Source organism: Gekko japonicus, unplaced genomic scaffold, assembly GCF_001447785.1.
Source record: "Gekko japonicus isolate JY-2015 unplaced genomic scaffold, Gekko_japonicus_V1.1 scaffold429, whole genome shotgun sequence".
NCBI lineage: Eukaryota > Metazoa > Chordata > Lepidosauria > Squamata > Gekkonidae > Gekko > Gekko japonicus.
In genome coordinates this window covers 67682-90450 of record NW_015161964.1, presented here as the reverse complement: position 1 = coordinate 90450, position 22769 = coordinate 67682, and the positions used below count along the sequence as shown (strand labels likewise).

General features: G+C 41.4%; 1 protein-coding gene across 1 annotated transcript in view; it reads left to right on the top strand.

Moving 5' to 3' along the window:
* Positions 1 to 22769, top strand: part of LOC107126110 (neurobeachin-like) — a 600691-nt gene that overhangs the window by 570336 nt on the left and 7586 nt on the right. The window contains 4 exon segments of the mRNA XM_015429619.1: positions 2426 to 2581; positions 5836 to 6006; positions 21133 to 21234; positions 22658 to 22765. Coding sequence (XP_015285105.1) covers positions 2426 to 2581; positions 5836 to 6006; positions 21133 to 21234; positions 22658 to 22765 — 537 coding nt within the window.

The window sequence follows — 22769 nt, the reverse complement described above, 5'->3', positions numbered from 1 at the left end:
GAACTATCCCCTATGGGTGTCCGTAATGTCCTTTTAAAACCAGTAACCACACTTCATCTTAATGCACGGGATTTCATGACTTTATTATGCATCTATATATCTAATTCCGAAGATGCCCCCTGTGTGCGGATACCTAAATCCGTGCATTGGGGGCACCTGGGGGGGAGGGAGATTTTTGTGCACACTTGGTACGGTCCCCAGGTGTGCACAAAAAACTTAAAACCTACAAGTCAATTTCATTGGGTGACCTTCAAGATTTCATGTTCTGCTTTTTCTATGAAATTCATAATTCTATAAATTTTTATCATGTCCTACCTTGTCTTTTTTAAAAACAGAAACATCCCAAATACTTCAACCTTTGTCTAGAGATGCCCTACCCCTTGAGGCACTTGTGTATCATCACAGGGCAATATTACACTGGCATTGTGAGCTTTTGCATTGGGACACCACCATTTATTGGCCTTGTTATGCAAGTATGAGTTAGTATGGCCATATTTGAGGTTACACACACTTCTGAAGCATCACACATGGAGCAAAATGGGAGTGGAGTAACTGACTCCAAACTTGCATCCTATCTTAATGTTGGACCAGACCCCCTTAGCGTCAATAACAGAATTACACCCTATGCCTTCAGACCATGGCCTGGAAAAATGTAGGCCTTCTTCCACAGCATCCACAGTTCTGTTGACCCAATCTAGCTCATTCCCCGTTACAGTTCAGGATACACAAGAACAGAAGCTTCTTGGAGTAATATTATTAAAGTATGAAGAATATATTGTAGTATGTGATAAGAATTGAGACTGTTTTGTGTAATAATATCTATTTATTTGGCCTCATTCATTTGGCCACTGGACACATGAAGGATTCTACCCCTACCCATTGGTAGGAAGATCAAAACTGCCACATGATTACTTACGGTACAGTGGATCTCATATGCTAGCTCTAACAACCAAGGAGAGCCTCTCGTGTACCAACCACCTACCATGCAGTTGACTAGGCTTTACCATGCCCTCCACTTCCATTTCACCACTGAACTACCTGGTAAAAAAACAGCAAGATCTCAAAGCATGCCATGCATTATGTTTTTGTGAGCTACCATAAACTTCATGGAATGAAGTCAGTAGTCATGTGATCCTACTATTAAAGACAGGGAGGGCATTGGGTAATGTGGTGTCGTGGTTAAGTGCGCGGACTCTAATCTGGGAGAACCGGGTTTGATTCCCCACTCCTCCACTTGCACCTGGCTAGATGACCTTGGGCAAGCTGTAGCTCTGATAAGAGCTGTCCTTGAAAAAGAGCAGTTTCTGTCAAGAGCTCTCTCAGCCCCACCTACCTCATAGGGTGTCTGTTGTGGGGAGGGGAAGGGAAAGGAGTTTGTAAGCCGCTCTGAGACAACTTTGGGTAGTGAAGGGCGGGGTATAAATCCAATCTTCTTCTATCCTGGAAGAATATTCCCTGGGATGAACCAGTGTATGGATCTTGAGATGAAGAAGGTATTTCCTCTGGTTCAGATTTGTTTTCCTGGAGTTTGACATAATTGCTTGAATTATCTGGAGCTATTTGATCTGAAATCACCTTGAACTCATGAAGCTACCACATGATGAGTCCAACCCTTTGCCTATAAAGGTCTTCTTCTGACTGCCATCAGCTCTCCAGGGTCTCAAGTGGAGTTCTTTCACATCACCTATAGTCTAATCCTTTTAACTGGAGATGCCAGGGATTGAATATAGGACCTCTTGCATACAAAGCTAATGTACCACTGAGCCAGAATGATCCCCCTAAAGAGCATCTTTTTTGTGCTTTGAATTTTGTGGCTGGATGGCTCTGTCTTTGGGACTGGATAGCAAATTTTGTCTCTCCCAAGTCTATAATGCTCTCTATCCCCCCAAATCACAGTAGTTATATATTTAATGAAATCAGCATAAATAGACCAACATGTTAGTTTTCATAATACTTACCTAAATGCACAGTTCAGTTAAAGTTTATTTATTTCTTTATCAAATTTATACCCTGCCCTCCCCGCAGAGCAGGCTCAGTTAAATCTTTTCATTCCTTCTAGAAATTAAGTAACAAAGAAGTACTAAAACCAGCCAGTTTGGTGTAGTGGTTAAGTGCGCGGACTCTAATCTGGGAGAACTGGGTTTGATTCCCCACTCCTCCACTTGCACCTGGCTGGATGACCTTGGGCAAGCTGTACTTCTGCTAAGAGCTGTCCTTGAAAAAGAGCAGTTTCTGTCAAGAGCTCTCTCAGCCCCACCTACCTCACAGGGTGTCTGTTGTGGGGAGAGGAAGGGAAAGGAGTTTGTTAGCCGCTCTGAGACTCCTTTGGGTAGTGAAGGACGGGGTATAAATCCAATCTCTTCTTCTCTAAAACAGATAGCTTCTAAATATTGGCCTCTGTGTTTTGTTGTTCACTTTTCTACAGCCAATAACTCTGGAGTGAACAAACGGCAAATCACGGACCTTGTAGATCAAAGCATTCAGATCAATGCTCATTGTTTTGTGGTCACAGCAGATAATCGCTACATTCTTATCTGTGGTTTCTGGGACAAGAGCTTTCGAGTCTATTCTACAGAAACAGGTAAACCTTGTACACAACGTCTTAATTACTAGTGAAATATTATCCTGAACCTGATATACAAGCTATTATATAACTGGCTGTTTTAAAATGTAGCACAGTCAATGCTGATTTATATGCTGCATGTGAAGAACTAGTTTGAATTTTCATCTTTGGATAGTCAGTTTGAAAATGAAGAATGAAGTGATGAGAGTAAAAGCATGTCTACTTGGGTGGATCCAATCATCATCCAGCTCATCTTTCTCCATCCCAGGGAGGCTTCCCCTAGCTTATGTGGCTTGTTTTCCAATGAAAGAGCTGCTTAAGTTGGAGGAAGCCTCCTTAGACTCAGGGAAGACCTCAAACTTGAGCCAAAAGGAAAGGTGGGGTATAAATATTTCATTAAATAAAAAACTTTGCTCAGTCGAGTCCTAGGATACAGGTAAAATCCATCTCACCAATACTGTGATATTTGGAAATAATTAGGGTGGGGGTGTACACAACTGCTTTTTAAACACCCCTGAATTTACAAAGCAGTGTGCATGTTTCATGTGAGAGCTACAGAAAGGAAAACACTCAGAAAAATTAGCACCAGTGGAAGTTTCCCTTTCACCAGCTTCTGTTCTAAACCTCAAATTACTATTCAACTTAGAAGAGCTTATAAAGCCATGTCTAAGCCTGCTGGGGGAAGCTAGTGTGAGGGAAAACTCTCCAAAATAGGCTAGTAGGTATAAGTAAGTATGTGGACATTGTGCTTGTGCAACTTTGCATCATACCTGGCATAAGGTAGTATCCCTGAGAAGGTAATTGCATGGTGGCCCTGGTCCTTGAAACATGGAAGCTAGCAGGAGGCTTCTGAAGCAGCTGGAGAGGTAATAACAGGTCATTGAGGGGTACATATAAGCTGTTAGGCTATAAGAAGAGAGGAAGATGGCCAGAGTGAATCCCTCCTTGCTACTGTTAGAATGGCGGTTATAAATTTATTATTTTATTTATTTATTGATATAAGAAGAGAGGAAGATGGCCAGATTGAATCCCTCCTTGCTACTGTTAAGACTGGCGGTTATAAACTGGACTTAGGGGTGCAAATAATACACTTAGGGTTCCAGTGTATGCAGCCTGCCTCTCAAGCTGATCTTGCAGTTCAAGCTTGAGCATCCCAGGTGTTCTCTGCTCTTTGCCTACCTCAATAATAAGTGCTCTTCTTACTTTTCTCATTTTAAGCATGGCAAGTTTATTACGACTTACGTTACTTCCTTTGGCCCTGGCAACACCATGATTGTTAGGCCAGAGTTATGAGCTCTTCCTGGCTTTGAGTGCTGTTTCACCTGTAGTACATAGCCCAGTGTTTACAGGGATGAGCTGCTGAGCATATGTCCAGCCCTGTGGCAACCCTTTAAAATAATAGGAGAAGACCTCAAGACTTTTAATAACAGATCAACAAGAAAACCTGGGGCAGAAGTGAATGTGTGAAGCCTCAATGTAAAAGCATTTAGAAATGCTACAAAACAAATTTCAAGCGCTGGAAAATGAAAATCTAATGCCAGCAGTTATTGTAGGCTGCGGTCACACGGAGCATTAGCCACGCTACAGAGATGGAAGATAGGTGGATTTTCCAGGCACGATAAAACCGCAACATCTGGGAAGCGTAGAGCTCCCATGGTGAACCCGAGGCTTCCCGCCGAAGATGCGCCGTAAAAAACTAGTACCTCCAAGGTACTAGTTTCCAGAAACCGCGGGGCAAGGGCATGCGTCTGATCACGTTTCTGGTGGTAGCTCATGGCATCCGGCACCCACCCATGTCCCGTCGCGAAAAGGGGTTTTTTTTCCAAGTCTTCATGGGATGTGCACAAGCATCCAACGACGCATGCGCACACTTCGGTTTAAAAAAACACAACCCAAGCCTCACCGCTTCTTTGCCGCACCGCTGGATTGACGTGTGATTGGCACCTCCCCCTGAACCGCGGGACGTTTGATCCGGCAGCCACTCAGTAGTTCGCACCGGGGCAAACAGCCACGCCTCCCCCCCGCGATATCCAGCCCGTGTGACCGGGGCCGTTGTTGACTTTCTTGCACTTTCAATGTGCAAACTGCTTTAAAGACTTTTTTGTTTGGCCTGTCAACAGCCCTGTTTGAATAGATGGTTAATATTTGCAATCTGGTAATGGAGAACTAAACCTGCAACATAGCATTTTCCAATGAATGCTGTGTTCATGGCTGAGCAGGGATTTGTAGTCATCTCCAGATCTAACACTCTAGCCTCTCAGCCACGTAGTCTAGAACATCCTACCTCAAATACCATTATAATAATATTGTTTATTGGTTAAGCAAATTTTTTCCTGCACAATTTTTAATTAATTTATTTTTCCCACTGTATTTTTCCACTTTGGGGTCCCAAAGCAGCTTACAAAATACAAAAAATACCGCTTAAATGAACAGGGAAAAACAAATAATACAATGCACCTCATTCAAGTCTAATCCTGGATGTGCTGGCCTGGCTCACGCAAGACCACAGGTAACAAATCAAGAATTGCCCTTTGGCCACACCCTGGCTAAGTACCTGAACCAGGAGGAACAGAAGCTCAGCCCAGATATCATTCAGCTGGCAAAGGAATGTATTTATTTGAAAATATACAAGATTGTTCGGCAGCTTTCAAATTACATGCATATTAAAATGATATTGATATTGGCAGTATTTATGGTCATGCTTAGGATGATAAAAATAATGTTTAGGCTGAATTAAGCTTTTGCTGAGTTACTGCTGGGTAAAGATTGTCTAGGAGGTGACTTAGATAGCATGAGTTAATGGAAATTGATAAATAATCATGTTACAAATAAGAAGATCCTGTATGAGAAGTTGGGAATGATATGTTCTATGTATTAAGGAAAATATGTACAAACTTATGGCCAGATAAGATTTGTGAAAATTTGATTGGTAATTTTTGGTATGCTGAATTGCTCTGTTGCTTTAAGCAATCTATCTTTGTTTGTTTGTTTATGTGTTTGGAAACCAATAAAGAAATTATTTTTTTTAAAAAAAGATTGTTCAAGACAGTATATAAAATGATGGAAAGATAATATGTATGGCACAGTGACCCGAAGACAGAGACTGGAATCATTTTTAAGATCCCGTCAAAGCCGTGTCATTGGTACTTTGTGGTGTTTTTTTTATTATTATTATTATTTATTCACTTCCACATGGTGTTTAAATATGCTTGCTTCCATTGTTATGTTTCCAAATGCAGCTATCAGTAACACAACCTTTTCTTGTGTTGTAGGCAAACTAACTCAGATTGTGTTTGGCCACTGGGATGTAGTCACTTGCCTTGCCAGATCGGAATCTTATATCGGTGGGGATTGCTACATAGTGTCTGGGTCTCGTGATGCTACCTTACTGCTGTGGTATTGGAGTGGCCGGCACCATATAATTGGTGACAATCCAAATAGCAGTAAGTATTCACTATGGGCAAACTCGTAAATCTTGTTTATGTTTCTTCCTTAAAGTTCAGGCTTAATATTAAAATGTAAAGACAGTGACTCTGCAACCATTACTCAGTAATCATACATTCAGGTGGGGTAGCCATGTTGGTTTGAAGCAGCAGAACAAAGTTTGAGTCCAGTGGCACCTTTAAGACCAACAAAATTTAACTCTGGGTATAAGCTTTCGTGTGCATGTGCACTTCATCAGATACAATGAAATGAACATTTGTTTTATTTATTTATTTATTTTAGGATTTTTTTACCTCACTCTACCCCACAAGTGGGCTCGGGGCAACTTACATCAATTTACAGAACAATAAATTAACTCATAAAAACATTACAACAATAAAATAACTTCAGCCACATTAAAATGTAAATTAATCATTTAAATATCTATTAGCAGCTCGGTAATTAATTTCCATTCCAGTATGCTATGTTTGAGGAGCTGTGGTGGCTCAAGTGGTTAAGACGCTGAACTGCAGGCTGTGGAAGGTCAGTAGTTCAGCAGTTCAAGACCCGAGTTGCCGCATGACGGAGTGAGCTCCCGTCTCTAGTTCCAGCTCCAGCAGGGACAAAAAAGGGAAAGAAAACTAAACCTAACAAAGAAATCCAAAACCAAACAAAGGTTTAGTGGAAAAGAGGGCCAATATTAAAACCTATTCATAAAAAGAAGTACATGTATTTATTGATAATATCAAGTTAAAACATATATAGTTAAAACATATATAACCTTCTTAGATTGTGTTGCCACAATAATTACAAGTAAACAGCAGTGACTTTACCTTAACTTTTTTATGCTATGTTTATGCCAGGAGGGGCGGTGGATCATTTGGTGGAATAAGTCAGCTGATCCTTGTGGCAGTGATCTAAATCACGCTATGGAGTGCATGAAGCCCTTGAGGCAGGAGAGGCTGATGTTAACTGAGTGTATTGTAATTTGGAATGGTAGATTGGAATGTATTTCTCTGGTATGGGGGCAGGGGAGATACTCTACACAGCCAATCGCCCCACTTCAAAGAAGAAGATGTTGTAAGGTCGCGGCCATGCTTGAGAGGAGACGAATGGAGCATGATGACAGGGTCTCAGTTAATTACTCTCAGCATTCCACAATTAAGAATACATCAGCCCATCAGTCTCCAATCTTGACATATTTATTTCCTTCACTATGTTTCCCCCCAGAATTAAACTCAAACAAATGGTGACCCTATAAACTAAGCTTGTTATTCCTCTTTAGTCCTTGAATCTGTTAAACATCTTCATTATGCTGTTTGCTGATTTACTGCTCACCCTCTACCTATATGTATGGACTGGTAATTTCCATTTCAGTAATCATAAGTTAGTGCACATGCAAGTTTATTTAGGGCATTTAATTAGTAATAAAGGGATTTAATTAGTAATAAAGGGATTAGATGTTAGAAACAATTGATTTGTAAAGAATATATAGGTTATCAGATAGCATATCAGAAATGATGACACCTGACAAAAGTTTTATTCAAGATCCATCATTTAAGCAGCTTTTCCAAACTCTGCCCAAAGTTACATAATAAAGTTATGATTGTAAAATCATACATATGACTTCACTTAAACCAATGGGACCATTTGAACTCAGGTGTTTTGAGGACTGCTATTGCTGATTCTGCTGCAATACTCATCTCTTGTTGGGAGAGTGTATCCAGGCATGCCTTTTTATGTTACAGCTACTGAGCCACACAGTAGGCCCTCTCCTGAGCCTAGTATCACCTCTAAATGCATTGCATATCCAGGTGTCTGGCTCTGATAGCTCAGGGGGTGAGTTCGCTTCAGGGCTCACTTTTTGTCACAAGGAAGCTCAGTGTAGCAGAAGGGGAGGGGGGTTAACATTCACCCTGTTTCTCTCCCTTGCTGCCTCCAGCTCCTTCCCATCTGTTTCTGGTATGCTTCCTGGCTCTTTGTCCTCCTTGGCCCTCTTCCAGGCTGCCCTTAAAAGGCCACCTCAGACTCCTCCAATCCTTCTTCTCCTCACAAGGACTTGCCTGACAGGCAAAGTCCTACTCCAATGATGTTCCTTCCCCAATTTGTCTTTCTGAAGGAACACCATCCTTTGCCCCGCCCTCAAGGCTTGACATTTCCCTCCCACTTGGATTCAGGCCCCAACCCTGCACCAACTCCTCCAACCCTACTTCTCCCCTGTAAGGACTTGCCTGGCAGGCAAAGTCCTACGCCAATGATGTTCCCTCCTCAGTTTGTCTCTCTGAAGCAACACCCCCCTTTGCCCCAACATTGATGTTTCCTTCCCCAATTTGTCTTTCTGAAGCAACACCCCCCTTTGCCCCAACCTTGAGGCTCAGCATCTCCTTCCCACCTGGGTTCAGGCCCCACCCCTGCACCGGGCCCCTCCCAGCTTTCCCATTCTACCATTGCAGGGGCCTCCCTGCTTCTTTGTTCCCCTCTGCCACTGCTTCGTTCCCTCTGGATGCTTTCCCCACTGCCAGCTTGCAATCCAGCCAGGACCCACACCACACTGCCTCTGAATGCCCTTTGGCTTGCTCCCTCTCTCACCTTCCACACTGCCGTTTGCTGCATCACCAGGAGACCCAGTTGGTCCGTCCCCGCTCCCTTTCTTTGATGCCACTGCTCACTGTCCCCAGATGACCCCCAAAGGTGCAACAGCGAACTCCTCATTGGCAGGGGGGCAGCACCGCCCCCAGACAACAGGCTTAGCCTTCAGTGATAGGCTGTAAGGTATTTCTTTACTAATGACAATATTCTTATTACTGTAATATAAAACAGCCATGAAGTATGGGAATTCACACTTTCCTATGATTTTTATGACCTCAGTAGCTGACAAGTAGTGATAGAATAACATGTTGGTTGGATTATATATAGAGTCTCAGAATATTATTAACCAGAGAGGAAGTGTATTGTTTAACGTCCCATTGTATAGGAACCAAAAAGAAAAGGACTCATGACTGTTTTATCAGTATTCTATTACTGCTGAAAGTTCAGGAGACTATTTGCTTTCTGTATTTTAACATCAACTTATTCGTTGTACAAATTAAGTATAATTTAGCCGAAATTAACCACATTTTTGTCCCATAAGTTTCAGCTGAAAAATTAAGCATATATCTGACTCTTTGCTCAGGCATTCATTATGCTCTACAGACTATTTCCCTAAGATTTGCAGGGGAGGAGGGTCTTATATGTTGATTGGCTGACTCACAACTATCTATCTTCATAAGGATATGGCTTTTCAGCACTTTAAGGGAAAGCAAGAACCCAGTGTCCTCCCTACCTTTCCCTTCTACCAAGTGTCCTCCCTACCTTTGCCATAGCACAGTGCCAGGAAGAGGTTATACAGGTACTATTATTTATTTCATTTATTTACAGAATCTATACCCCACCTTTCTGCCATTATACCAAAGTGGCTAACCAATTAAAATCATACATAATAAAAACACATCTTGAGAACCATGCAAAAACATATGCATCCAGTGCTGCACCAGCTACACTGGCTCCCAGTGGAATACCTAGTCAAGTTCAAGGTTTTGGTATTGACCTACAAGGCCTTGAGCGGTCAGGGACCGACATATCTTTGGGACCACCTCCTCTGCTGTGTCCCTGGAAGAGCATTTTGCTCTTCAGATAACTTGCTGGTGGTCCCCAGCCCTAAAGCTATTCGGCTGTCCTTGACCAGGGCCATGGCCTTTTCGGTCCTGGCCCCAACCTGGTGGAACTCTCTGCCAAATACCATCAGGACCTTATGCAATTCCACGGGGCCTGTACAGCAGAGATGTTCCGCCAGGCCTTTGGTTGAGGACAGCCACGGTTTCCATCCTAGCTGCCACCCTTCCTGCCCCAGCTGCCTATAATATCTGTTTTACCCTTTTCCCTCCTGCCTGCAAAGCGGCCAGCAGTCTGTAATGGGATAAGTTAATATTCACCATCTTTTGTGTGAAATATTATTGTTTTATCTTGAAGTTTTTATGAATGATGTACATTGCCCAGAGCCCTGCACTGCAGGGATTGCACGATTAACAAATTTAATATATAAATAAATTATAAATAAATATCATTAGAACAATGAAAATAAATGTTAAAATATACATATAAATTAAAACGTAGAGCAGAAAGGAGGGGTCACTGAGTGAACAGCAGACAAAACAAAAAAGTCTTTACCCACTGGTGGAAGACAGCAACAGAAGGGGACAGATGAGTCTCTGTGGAGAGGCAGTTCCAGAGTTTTGGTGCCATGACAGAGAAGGCCCTCTTCCAGCGGGGACACCCAAGCAGGGCCTTAGAAGGTGACCACAGTGATTCAGTAGGTTTGTAGTGGTATCACCAGTTAATTTCACCACCCCGTGTTGGTGCTGTCACTGTTGGTCTCTGACTTCTTGTTCATGAGCCATCCCACATTTCACCACTATCTTCCATTTGAGGCCAATCCACAGTGGACATATTTGGTTGCAATACGGCTATGTTCTGTATTAGATTTTAACAGGAAAACACAGTGTTAAAGCAACAGCACAGTTGTATTAAGAAATATTTCTTTCTCTAACATCTACAGTTTTTGTACTTTTCCTGCCATGAGATTAGGGTTTATTTTATAAGCAAAATGAAAGTGAGATGTACAGTGTAGGTTAAATCCAATTAGTTAACATCTTTAAAATGAATCTCTAGGAAGATGCAGATGATATTTTCAGAAAAGGATTAGTTTCTCAAAAGCTGTCATCTGGAGACACAGATAAGATATTTTATATCACAAACCATAAGGAGGTAAGGAATTCAAAAGAAAAATGTCAGGTTACAGTAATTATGTGGGCTAGGTGCTTGACTTTCTAATGATCCTTTAAGCTGAAAGACAGTTAATTATCAATTTCAGCTTCAGTGCATCCAATTACTAAGAAGAACTTCAGTTGTTTCAGAAAATCATATAAAGTAGGATCATCCCTTTTCTTATTTTTTTTAATCAACACTTGCTAATCATATAATTAGAAACCTCACATATATGTCATATACACATGGTTACATACACATGAACTTCACCTTACTGCTTTTGGTAATTTCTAAAAATAACTAAATTACATGAGATTATACAGTGGAGATGACCTCTTGCTAATTTTGTAAGGCATTCATGAAACTGGTCATGTTCACTGGAATTTTGCAGGCATTTGTAATCCTTCTTACATTTGAAATTTTACAGCAGAAAATAGTTGTAATGATTGAAGTAACATCTGGCAGATTAGATATTATATAGATACCAATGACTATACCCAGTCATAAATTCCGTGGTAGCAACTCTTCTATCTGGCATTGCCATTAACACCCCCCCTCCCCAAAATAGAGCTGCCTGGAATCCACAAACCATGTGGTCAACTAGGAATCTATTAGCTGCCAAACCAAGCTCTGTTTAGATTCTCAACACATTTTTGTGCCTGTGTAAAGACTCCAGCTATGGGAACTCCATGCAGGGACAGTGTCTATTTTGAAGTTCACTGCCTTGGAGGACGTGCCGTGCTGATATCCTGAATCACTTTGTTGTGGATGAGGCAGTAACTGTTTGTAACTGGAGAAAAATGGTCTTTATAATGCCAGTTTCTAAATTCCCTCTTCTCTCCCTGTCATTGGGGGAGGGGGGGAGCTTACCTTGCCTGATCTTGAATTTGCATCTTTTCTCTTCTGTATTTCTGTCTTTTTCATTAAATAGATTATTTGCTATAATTGTTTCTTTTTTATTTATTTTTTTCTTTTTAAGTCTGTTTCAAACCAAGAGACTCTGGCGTGAAAAAATTGAGTCTTTGAATATATCTCTAAATAGCTAGAACTGCAAGAAAGTAAGGAACAGATGTTTTCTTCTGAAACAGACACAAATTCAGAAACTAATTTGGAAGTGATAAAAATTAATTTGCACACTTTAATTGGAACCGTTTCCCTGCATGAAAAGGCGGAGAATGGAGCCAGCCGCTTGTGCTGAGAGCTGATTGAATTTTTTGTCATGTAGGTATGCTGGACTTGGCCGCTTATCCTCTTGAGCCTATCTGTGCAATATATTGCGTTCAGCCTTTGACTGGTGTTCTTTAAAAGGATCAATGCTATTCCTGTTGTGTCCCCAGAGCCTGAAATTTCATTGATCTTGGGACTTGACATTTCTCATTACATACCAGATAGTTACTAGAGGTGTGAGTTACGTTGCTTTTCCTTGCCATGTTTGCACTGAGCATGCACTCTGACCACACTGTGTTGACTAGCCCAAAGCTCAGTAAATATCCCTTAAAGGCACTAAAGTGCATTTTCTCTCACTTGACATATTTTACATATGCTTAAAGGGAATGTTCGGTACTTCAGTAAATGATTGTGGCAATCTGCCCTGTGTGTGGAAATTACTAAATGTGTCTGTAAGGAATTCCAGGGAGAGATTCACATTGATTTTATGAAAAATACTTCTGTAGGCATTTTAAGTCACTTGTAGGCAAATATTTCAAATCTAAAAGACTCTCTAAATTAACTAGGAGAAGAGGGCCATTAGATTTAAAACACTGATTGCATCTCTATGTTGTAAGCCTTTGGACTCCAGGTTATTTCAACATGAGCTTAGGTGTGCTGTATAGTAGCCTTGGTTTTAAACCTAAACCCACCATCTGTAATGTAGTTCCTCTCATATCATATGGAAAGTGTATCAGCTTAGCTCAGAGTAAGACAGTTAGGAATAATTTTACATATATAAATACTACAATTATTTAAAAAAAATAAGTATGCACAGTGGGGTCCACCAATAATTGTGGCTTAACAATTAAAATAGCCCTACAGTTACAAGAACATGAAACCATAACAGAAGCCATGTTGGATCAGGCCAATGGCCCATCCAGTCCAACACTCTGTGTCACACAGTACCTAAAGCCCAGATGCCATCAGAAGGTCCATCAGCGGGGCCAAAATTCTGGAAGCCCTCCCACAGTTGACCCCTAAGTACCAGGAATACAGAGCATCACTGCCCCAGACATAGGCTGTGGTCAAACAACAGGCTTACTATGGTCTGGCCACACTTCTGATTTCATCCAGGGTTTTTTTGTAACTGAGAGTTTTGATCAGACATCCCACCATAATCCAATTCACCTCTTGCCTACCCCATGGTAATCGATGAGATTACTGCTGCGTGGCACCCACAGAGCAGGTGGTTGAGCACCTTTTTTTTAACCTATCTGTCATGGGTCCTGGCTCCACTGAGGCTGACTATTCCTCAGATGTTGGCTGTGGGTTCTGCCAGAGGCATGGTCATGGATCCTGGCTCCGCTGAGGATGACTATTCCTCAGGTGAGGAAGAAGCATGGAACAACCCAGCCTCCTCTGGAGCCAGCCCAGAAGAGGGACCTTTACCAGCACCTGAGGGAGAAGAGGCCCCAGCATCTGCACAGGAGGGGCAACAAGGCGAAGAGACTGAGGTGCCGTCAGAGGGAGAGACTGATCCAGAGCCTGGCCCAGCACCCCAGTTGGAGACACAACCAAAGCCAGAATCCTCACTTAGCTCACCTAATTATCCCAGACGCAGGGCATGCCAGCGTCTGAATGTGCAAGAGAAGAGGAGTGCCAGACTTCAGCTGTTGCAAAGGCAACATGAGGGGCTGTGAGTCTTTGCAGATTGACTCCCAGGGAAGGGAGGATTTGGTCATAAACTACCCCTCTCACCTGCCTTGGCGCAGAAGCAACTGTGCATTCTTGGACCTAGTCCTGACTGTCAGACTCCACTCCTCGCTCCTGGCTCCTGAAAACTCTGACTGATTTCCTGGATTTCTGACCTTCAGCTCTGTGTCTTGGCTTGCTTTTGCACTGCGTATCCAACTTTCAGTGAAGGGTATCCGTGGTGACCAGCCAGACCCAGCACACGATCTTATGCACATACGACATATTCCAGGCACCATAATCATGGCCACAGATTTCGGAGCTGGACTAGGAATTACTTTCACCATTGTACCACCCCAAAACTCAGCATAGAGGGGTTTTCCCTTGAATTTGTCACTCAACTCCCCCCCCCGGGGAGTTCCTAATCCAAACAAGGTGTTTTGGCATGTAAACACATATGCAGTGCTTCACAGCCATGGTGTGAATTTGCACTACGCATATCGCTAACTGACTCAAAAAAACAACACTGTGTGATACAGAGTGTTGGACTGGATGGGCCTTTGGCCTGATCCAACATTGCCATCTCTTATGTTCTTATGACACGAAATGGAACAGAACATTCAGATTTCCCAAACGGCTTGAGAGCACAAAGAATTGATCAGACACCCAGAAATGTGGGGTGAAACTGCTGACATGCATAAAGACCAGACTCTGACTCAAAGATGGGTAAGAACAGGGTGCTGACGACTGGGGAATGGGAGACAAATGTTGCTGTCTAAATCTGGTTTTTAAATCTGCAGGGTAACAGCAATGTCTTTGGATCGCAGCCATAGTATTCCATCTATACCTTGTGGCTAATAAACACTGATGGACCTCTGCTCCACATGTTTATTCAGTCCCCTTTTGAAGCTGCCTATGCTTGTAACCGTCACCAGTTCCTGCAGCAGTGAATTCCACATGTTAATTACTCTTTGGGTGAAGAATTACTTCCTTTTATCTGTTCTAAGCCCATTGTTCATTAGTTTCATTGAGTGCCCATGAGTTCTTGTATTGTGAGAAAGGGAGAAAAGTACTTCTTTCTCTACCTTCCTTTTCCCATGCATAATTTTGTAAACTTCTATCATGATACGAAGGTTCCGGATAATATTAACTTCGTTTCAAATTTCTTCTTCAGTTAAGACCTTAGAAGGATATGCAGTTTGTATAAATGGGCAACCAGTCACTAACCAAAGAAACCTTAGAAAGAAATTTCTTTCTTTCTGCATATCCTTCTGAGGTCCTAACTGAAGAAGAATTTTGAAACAAAGTTATTAATATCTGGAACCTTTGTATCAACTCATCGGACTACTTATCTGCTTAATCTCTACTTATGCTTCTTAGCATCTATGTATTATTCTTGTGCTTGTTGTATTTGATAGCTTTTTTAGTCGTGATTTAATATTCTCATTCATGTCCTTATATATATTACAATATTGTATTCATTAGCTTCCGCTACTCTTAGCGTCTTCGATTGTGCACAGCTTTGCTTATTTATTTATTTATTTATTGCTGTGTTGTCACTTACTGTTTACCTTCTGCTCCATGGCACAGTCATTGAGAGTATCCTGACTTGAACAAATATTGACACAATCAAAGTGTGGGTAGTTAAAATCACCTATTATGACACACTCATTTCATCTAGCTGTCCTTAATTCTTTTGCTGTTTTCAATTATCCTCTAACCTTTGATCTGGTGGGTGATAACAAACTTCCAGAGTTAAGCTTCCTTGTGGGCCTACTATTTCCACCCATAGCATTTCCATAAGCGAATCTATTTCTCTTAAACTCTCAGTTTTACTGGAGTGTATACCCTCACTGACTTTCTACCTCCAACCCTTCCCTCCCTGTCCTTCGAATATAATTTATATCCAGGAGTCACTGTATCCCTTTGATTATCCTAATCCCACCAGGTTTTTTAAATGCCCACAATGTCTGTTCTCCTCTGACACTAAGCATTCCAGCTGCCCCATTTTACCTCAGACACTTCTAGCATTTGCTTATAAACATTTATAATTCCCCAGACACGTTAGGCCTGCAACCCTCCTCCTGGGACCTCTAGACTTTGCCAGGCAGTCAATAGTGTTTGTCACCCTCTCAGTGGCCAGTCCTAATCCACTTCCTTCTAGAACTGTGACAGCTACCCCTTCATCTCTTTAGAGAGGAGCCGTCTCAAAGCAGAGACATTTCATCTCCTGTCAGCTTTAAGTGCCATGGGATCAGAGAGGAAGTGGTAGGTCCAAGAAGAGAGGTGGTGGCTAAAAGTCCTGATGTGGTTTCTTTCTCCTTTCTTCCCACCAAAATAGTACAGGGAGCTTTTAGTCCTAAGCACTGCTGGCTCTTTTCAGATAAGGAAGTAGTTTTACCAAAGACAAGACACTGAGATGCTGCCCGCTTTTTAAAATGACTTCTCCCCCTTGTAGTGTTGACAGTGCATCACTGTGCTTTGTAAATCTGAAGGGATGTTTCCATTTTATATCAAATATTAGTTTGCAGGGAAGCTTGAAACTGTCAAAATAAATAATTAGGTTATTAATATTTCTACTTCTTTTAAAATCAAAGCAGAAGCTGTCTTTCGCTGAAATGAATCACATATTGTGTCTGTTGTGGGGGAGAAAAGCTATGTGCTGTTGTTTTTTAAAAAATCATATTGGGTGAACTGAATTGGTAGCTCAGGCTTCTGTATATTATTTTTTGCCCTGGAGTGATTCTACTGCCAATATAGAGGTGCCACATTGGGGAAATTACTGTGAGTTTCAATTCACGGTGGTCAAGTTTCACCTTCAGCTCCCTTGGTGCCACAGCCTTTAACCTCTTGCAGCATCTATCAGTGGTGAAGTGATGGTGACAGAATATTTTGGTAGATTTTGAATGGTTCCTGAGGTCCATGACCTCTTTTGCAGTGAAAAGTAATGGGGGTGAGATTCTCTTCTCCCCCACATGGCAACGTTCCTGGAAGTATATATCACTGATTAAAATTATATTTCCTTCTATTTATACCTAAAGGGCGAAATGATACTCACTGTTATTGCAAAGCCATGATTGATTTTAAAGGCTTTGGTAGTGGAGCTAGGATTTCTTAAAGACCTTTTTTTTTTCCAGGAACAACATTGGTCCTCATAGGCTTTTGCCTTGACAAATGAAGAGGATCACAGCACAGATTCAGTTTAATTATAGATAAACTGTGGCTCCAGTATGGACTGTATCCCTGGTATTCTAGAAACATGTCTAATAGAGATAATAGGTTGTTTTGCCCTTGCATTCTTTTCAACTGTCAGGAAAATGAAGGTTTTTCAAGGGCTAGCTCAGGTAATTCACATTTGAGAATAGAAATTTTCAAAATAAGAATATTGTAAAACAAGTTCAAGCCCTCTGCCAACTATAGTTTAGCATCTTCCAGAAATATGCAATTTTGCAGAGGCCCTCCATCTCCTGGTGCATTTTCAATATGGCTCTTTCTGCTGGAAAACTTTTAGCATATATATCTGATTTATTTATTTATTTTAATCCATCCATTGCCTCACTAAAGCAGGCTTTCTAGAAAGGCGAAAGAATCGGAAAGTCTATAAAACACTGGCATCCTGTTAGCTTTTATTTTCCATCTACATCTTTTCATAATTGCAGTACAGCAGAGCTTACCAAGCCTGCATTAAACCATGGAAAACATACAGCCCCCTCCAGTGCATTTCCTGCTTAGAGACACAAAGCAGATGTATCACAGAGTCTACCCCAGCTTCTTTCTCTCTTGCTCATAGCACAGAGTGCAGTCCTGCAGACCTTCTCCCTTCAGAATAAGGAAGCTGCTCCCAACATTCTTCACCCACTTAGTATCCAGCCAAAAAGTGGAATACTCTGTAACAACACTATCCTTTTTTGGCGCATAAGTGTCCTTTGTTTTCCCCAGGAAAGATGTATGTTTATTTTTAAAATGAAAGTTTGGACTGAGTTTAATTTAGTGCCAGTGGTGGATACTCTGGAGATATATATCAAATAACAAAACCTGCTTTTTGAACCACCATTCTTAGCTTAGAAAGCTACGTGCCAAAGTTAAGGAATTCCAAATGTACAACTGCCGTTACAAATGCACTCCTGCATTTATACATCCAATGCTATATAAGGGTAGTTTTATATAGACATTTACCATGGCGAACTCTATAGGCTTTTTTGCACCAGGATGTTCCCCACCCGGCATGCAGGACAATATTTAAATAAGCTGTTTTCAGAAATACATAAAACTGGAAAAGCATCCACAGATTTGCTGTATGGTGGAATATTATTGGTAACCTTTTCCCCCCTGAAAATGAATGGATGCAAAGGAAGGCCAAAGCCATTGGACACATATAATAGGAACACAGAACATGAGAAGTATGAATCAAAGTAAACACAAAATTATAAAACAAGAAATTGAATGTTTAAACATTACAGTCCTGGGAGTGAGTGAATGGAAATGGACTGGATTAGATCATTTTACTTCTCCAGTACTTTTCTCCAGAAATGACAGACAGAAGAAATGGACTTGCTTTAATACTGAGGCAAGATATAGCACAAGCAGTCAAGACTATAATGCAAAGTCTGAATGAATAATATCAGTCAGGCTTCAAAGAAAGTCTATCAATGTAATCATCATTCAAATCTATGCCCCAACCTACAGATGTCCAGGAAGAAACTGATCACACACCTAAACAAGATATGCTGATAATCATAGGTGACACAAACACAAAAGTGGAAAACAATGTTGAATCAAATATCGTTGGAAAATTTGGGCTAGGAGCATGAAACGAAACAGGAGAGTGACTCGTAAAACAAGACCAGGAGCTGATTGTGGCACCAACCATGAATTGTTAGTATCAAAAATTACAATAAAGCTGAAGAGAAACTTCAAAATATTAATAGTGCCAAAATACAATCTAAACTCCTGAAGAGTTTAAGAGTTTAAGAACAGATTTGCATTACTAAGTTCAAGTGAACATGAACTGGAAGAACTATGAGTTGAAACCAGAGATCTCATGAAGGAAGAATGTGCAAAGACTATTCCTATAGCCAAAAGAAATGAAAAGCCTAAATGGATGATTGATGAATCTCTTAAAATTGCTAAAGAGCAATGAGACGCAAAAGTAAAAGGTGACAAAAACAAAATCAAAAGCCTAAATACAGTGTTCCAGTGACTCACACAAAGACACTGTTTGAAGTATTATAATAACTAGTGTAAAGAAATAGAACAACAAAAAGGATGAACAAGAGATATCTTCCACAAGGTCCAAGAAATTAAAAAGAAATTTAAAGCATGGTTAAGCATGCTGAAATATCAAGACAGAAATACATTAAGCGAACAGAAGAAAATAAAGAAAAAATGGGAACAATATACTGAAGAACTATACAGAAGAGATGAAAGGATAACAGATTCCTTCAAAGAAGAATCTTTTGAAGAAGAACCTGCAGTTTTAAAAACTGAAGTGAAACCTGAACTGAGAGCAATTGGGAGAAACAGATCACCAGGAAAAGATGGGATATCAATAGAGCTATTTCAAAACACAAAAACAGAGTCCATCAAAATTTTGAAAAGAATATGCTAACAAATATGGCCCTGTCCTGGATAGCCCAGGCAAGCCCGATCTCGTCAGATCACAGAAGTGAGGCAGGGCTGATCCTGGCAAGTATTTAGATGGGAGACCTCTAGAGAATACCAGGGCCAGGAGGCTAGAGGCAGGCTATCAGGCCATTCTCTAAATGTCCCCTATGTCCCAGTAGGAGTTGCCAGAGGTTGTCATGACTTCCAGGCACAGGTGCGTATGCACACACATGAATGCAAAAATACCCCCAAAATATGCTAATAAATATGGGAAACAAAACAATTGCCCACAGATTGGAAATGGTCAATCTACATTCCATTTCTAAAAAAAAGGAGATGTCAAAGACTGCAGCAACTATTGGACCATTAATGTCTCACACAAGTAAAGCGATGCTCAAAATCTTACAACACAAACTGTTACCATATATGGAATAAGAAATGCCAGATGTTCAAGCTGGATTCAGAAAAGGAAGAGGAACTAGAGATCATATTGCAAATTTGCAATGAATGCTGCTTTCAGTCAGAAAGCAGAGAGGGGTACTCTCTGAGCTCTACCCCCCTCCTGTGATTTATTCTAGACAGAAGGTTGACACCTGTGAGCAGGGGTCCCCCAACGTGGCACCTGTGGGAACCATGATGCTCACTAGTACTTTTCCTGGTACCAGCCAAGTGTTTTTAGAAATTGGTGGGGCAGGAGGGCTTCTGTAGCAGGGCTTCTGACTGGCCAGCAGAGATCTAATTGGCTGTGCAGACTTTTTAAAAAGCTGCTTTGGCAGCAGCTGCCACCACAGCACAAATACCTCCACTGCATGACTGACAATAAGCTTTGTGTATGTAAGACAGTGTTTATAAGCAATATGTTTATTTTCAAAAGACATTCTGGTCATGATCACACGCAGAATTAGCCGCACCATAGGCATGAATGCTGGGAGGATTTTAAGGGTGTGATCAGACGCAAACATCTGGGAAGCGTCCTGCACCCGTCGGCAACCCGTTTTGCTCTGCCACAGAAGCGGGGTAAAAAGACACTAGGGAAAGTCCAGTAGCAAATGGGTTGCTATGGGCCAGGAACAGACTTTCCCCTCTGTGATCACTCCAGCGCGTTCCCATGGCATCGGGATGGTCTGATCGGCCCATCCTGGCTCCATGCCATTGTTTTTCCCCCATTTCAGTATGTGCATCATCTCACACTGCATCGGGAGCACTCAGTGCGCAGATGCGAATTATCGATCCCTCGTTGAAGCGCACCAAAAACATGTGGCAAAAAAACCCCTGATTCACCCATGGTTGCATCTGATCATGCAGTGGCGGGCTGCCCCCACAGCTCCCAGGGACTCTGTGATCGTGCAAATGCAGATCAAATTCCTGCAGAGCAAATAGCCTCGCTTCCCCGTCGCGTTATCTCGCATCTGTGACTGCAACCTCTGTTAAATAAAGTTTCTGCTTTAAATGAGCAATGATGAAGCGTTACTATTAGAGCTACATATCACCTCACTCCTTGACATTCCTTGAGTTACATATCACCTCACTCCTCGTCCGATTTCCAAAGGTGCCCACAGGATCAAAATGGAACTACATATCACCTCACTCCTTGTCCGATCTCCAATGGTGCCCACAGGATCAAAATGGTTGGGGACCCCCACGTGAGTGGTTTTCTCACAATACGGTTTGGTTTAATCACAAGGTGTGTTACTTTGATAGTAAACGCTAAGGTATTCACAATCTCCATTTCTCTGACATGCACGGGGGGGGGGAAGTACCCAAATAAGGAGTGAAACTTGGTTCTAAGATAGACAGAAATGGTGATGTTTAAGCCAGTGTACACTTAATTATTAATTCTGAATTCAATTTTTATTTTACTTGGTATTTCTTACCTGTTTTTCTTTGTTTTGATTTAGGTGACTATCCTGCTCCCAGAGCTGTTCTTACTGGTCATGATCATGAAGTTGTGTGTGTATCAGTTTGTGCCGAGCTGGGACTTGTCATAAGTGGTGCTAAAGGTCAGATGTCATTTTGAAGTTCTTCATTACTGAGGGTTGCCTCAGTACAAGTATAATTTCATAATTAATTATTATTTTAATTTCTGGATCCTCCATGGTAACTTGAATACAATATAGATAAACTAACAATTGTCTGTCACCCAAGCTCAGGTTGCCATTGCCTGATGGTGTATTTAAAAAATTCTAACCTCTAAATTCGGTAACAAAATGTGTGTGAATAGTTTAGCCTGTGTGAGGCAAGATTAGTTTGGCTTGCAAAAACTCAGACAGAGCCCAAGGACAAGGGGAAGGCCTGCTGAGCTGGGAAGTGGAGTAGCAATAGTACCCGTAGGGAAATTAAAGGCCAGACTTCACAGAAGGATGGTGACAGTAAGACAAAGCTGACACTGAGCTATTAAAAACAATAGACAATGTGATACAAAGAGTATGTGCGGGTAATGGTTCTAAAGAATCTGTTCAAAATGACCCAATGGTAATTGCATATATTGAATAATGTATTTAAATTCCAGAAGAGTAGCCCTATTTTTCTGTTAAAGTGAAGAGAACTGGCATACCGAAACATAAAAACTTATTTATGATAGCATGTGTTTTTAGAGCAAATAACTTAATCAGGTGTATGTTTGGAGAAGCAATACAGACTACATAACAGATTTCTTCAAATTCAAGGATATCTAAGGTTTGAGTAAACAGTGATAATGAGGCAAAAATACCCTTAAAGTGTTTCTTTTAACCTGAGCAGTCACCTGTGCTTTGCGACTGGGAGACCGGGTGAATGTGGGCTGGTTTGAGAAATAAGTAACTGTTTTGCATGGGTTGCAGCTAGAGTTACCAAATCTGGATGGGGAAATTCCTGGAGATTTTGAGGTGGTGCCTGGGGAAGGCAGGGACCTCAACAGGGTATAATGGCATGAGATCCACCCGCCAAAGCAGCCATTTTCTCTAGAGGAATTGATCTCTGTCATCTGGAGATCAGTTGTCATTCCAGGAGATCTCCAGGCCCCACCTTGAGGTTGGCAATCCTAGTAACAGCCCACTTTAGATGGGAGGCTGCAAGTGTGAAGTCCCACAGGTAAATGCTTCTGCCTTGTCAGTGTCACCTTTAGATCGGGGTTAAGATTCAGGAATTTATCCCTCCAAGATGTTCAAGAAGTGATCTTTGGCTTACTAGAGTAAAGAGGTCACTTTAAACATTTAGAATATGGGATAGATTAATAGAAACATACAAATGCCAGTCAGTGCTTAAAAGCAATTTGCTGTTTTTCACTTTTTTGAGGTACCATAGTAGATAAGAGACATTGTCATCCCACACAACTTCTCAGTGCTGCTGTGATACCATTATATGCCTTTTTCACACATACTCTGAATGCTTATCATGAATTATATTCATCTCTGTAATATACTGTATTATTTGTGCAATATACAGAAGGACCTTGTCTGGTACACACAATTACTGGAGATTTGCTAAGAGCACTTGAAGGAACAGAAAACTGTTTGTATCCTCGCTTGATTTCTGTGTCTAGTGAAGGCCACTGTAT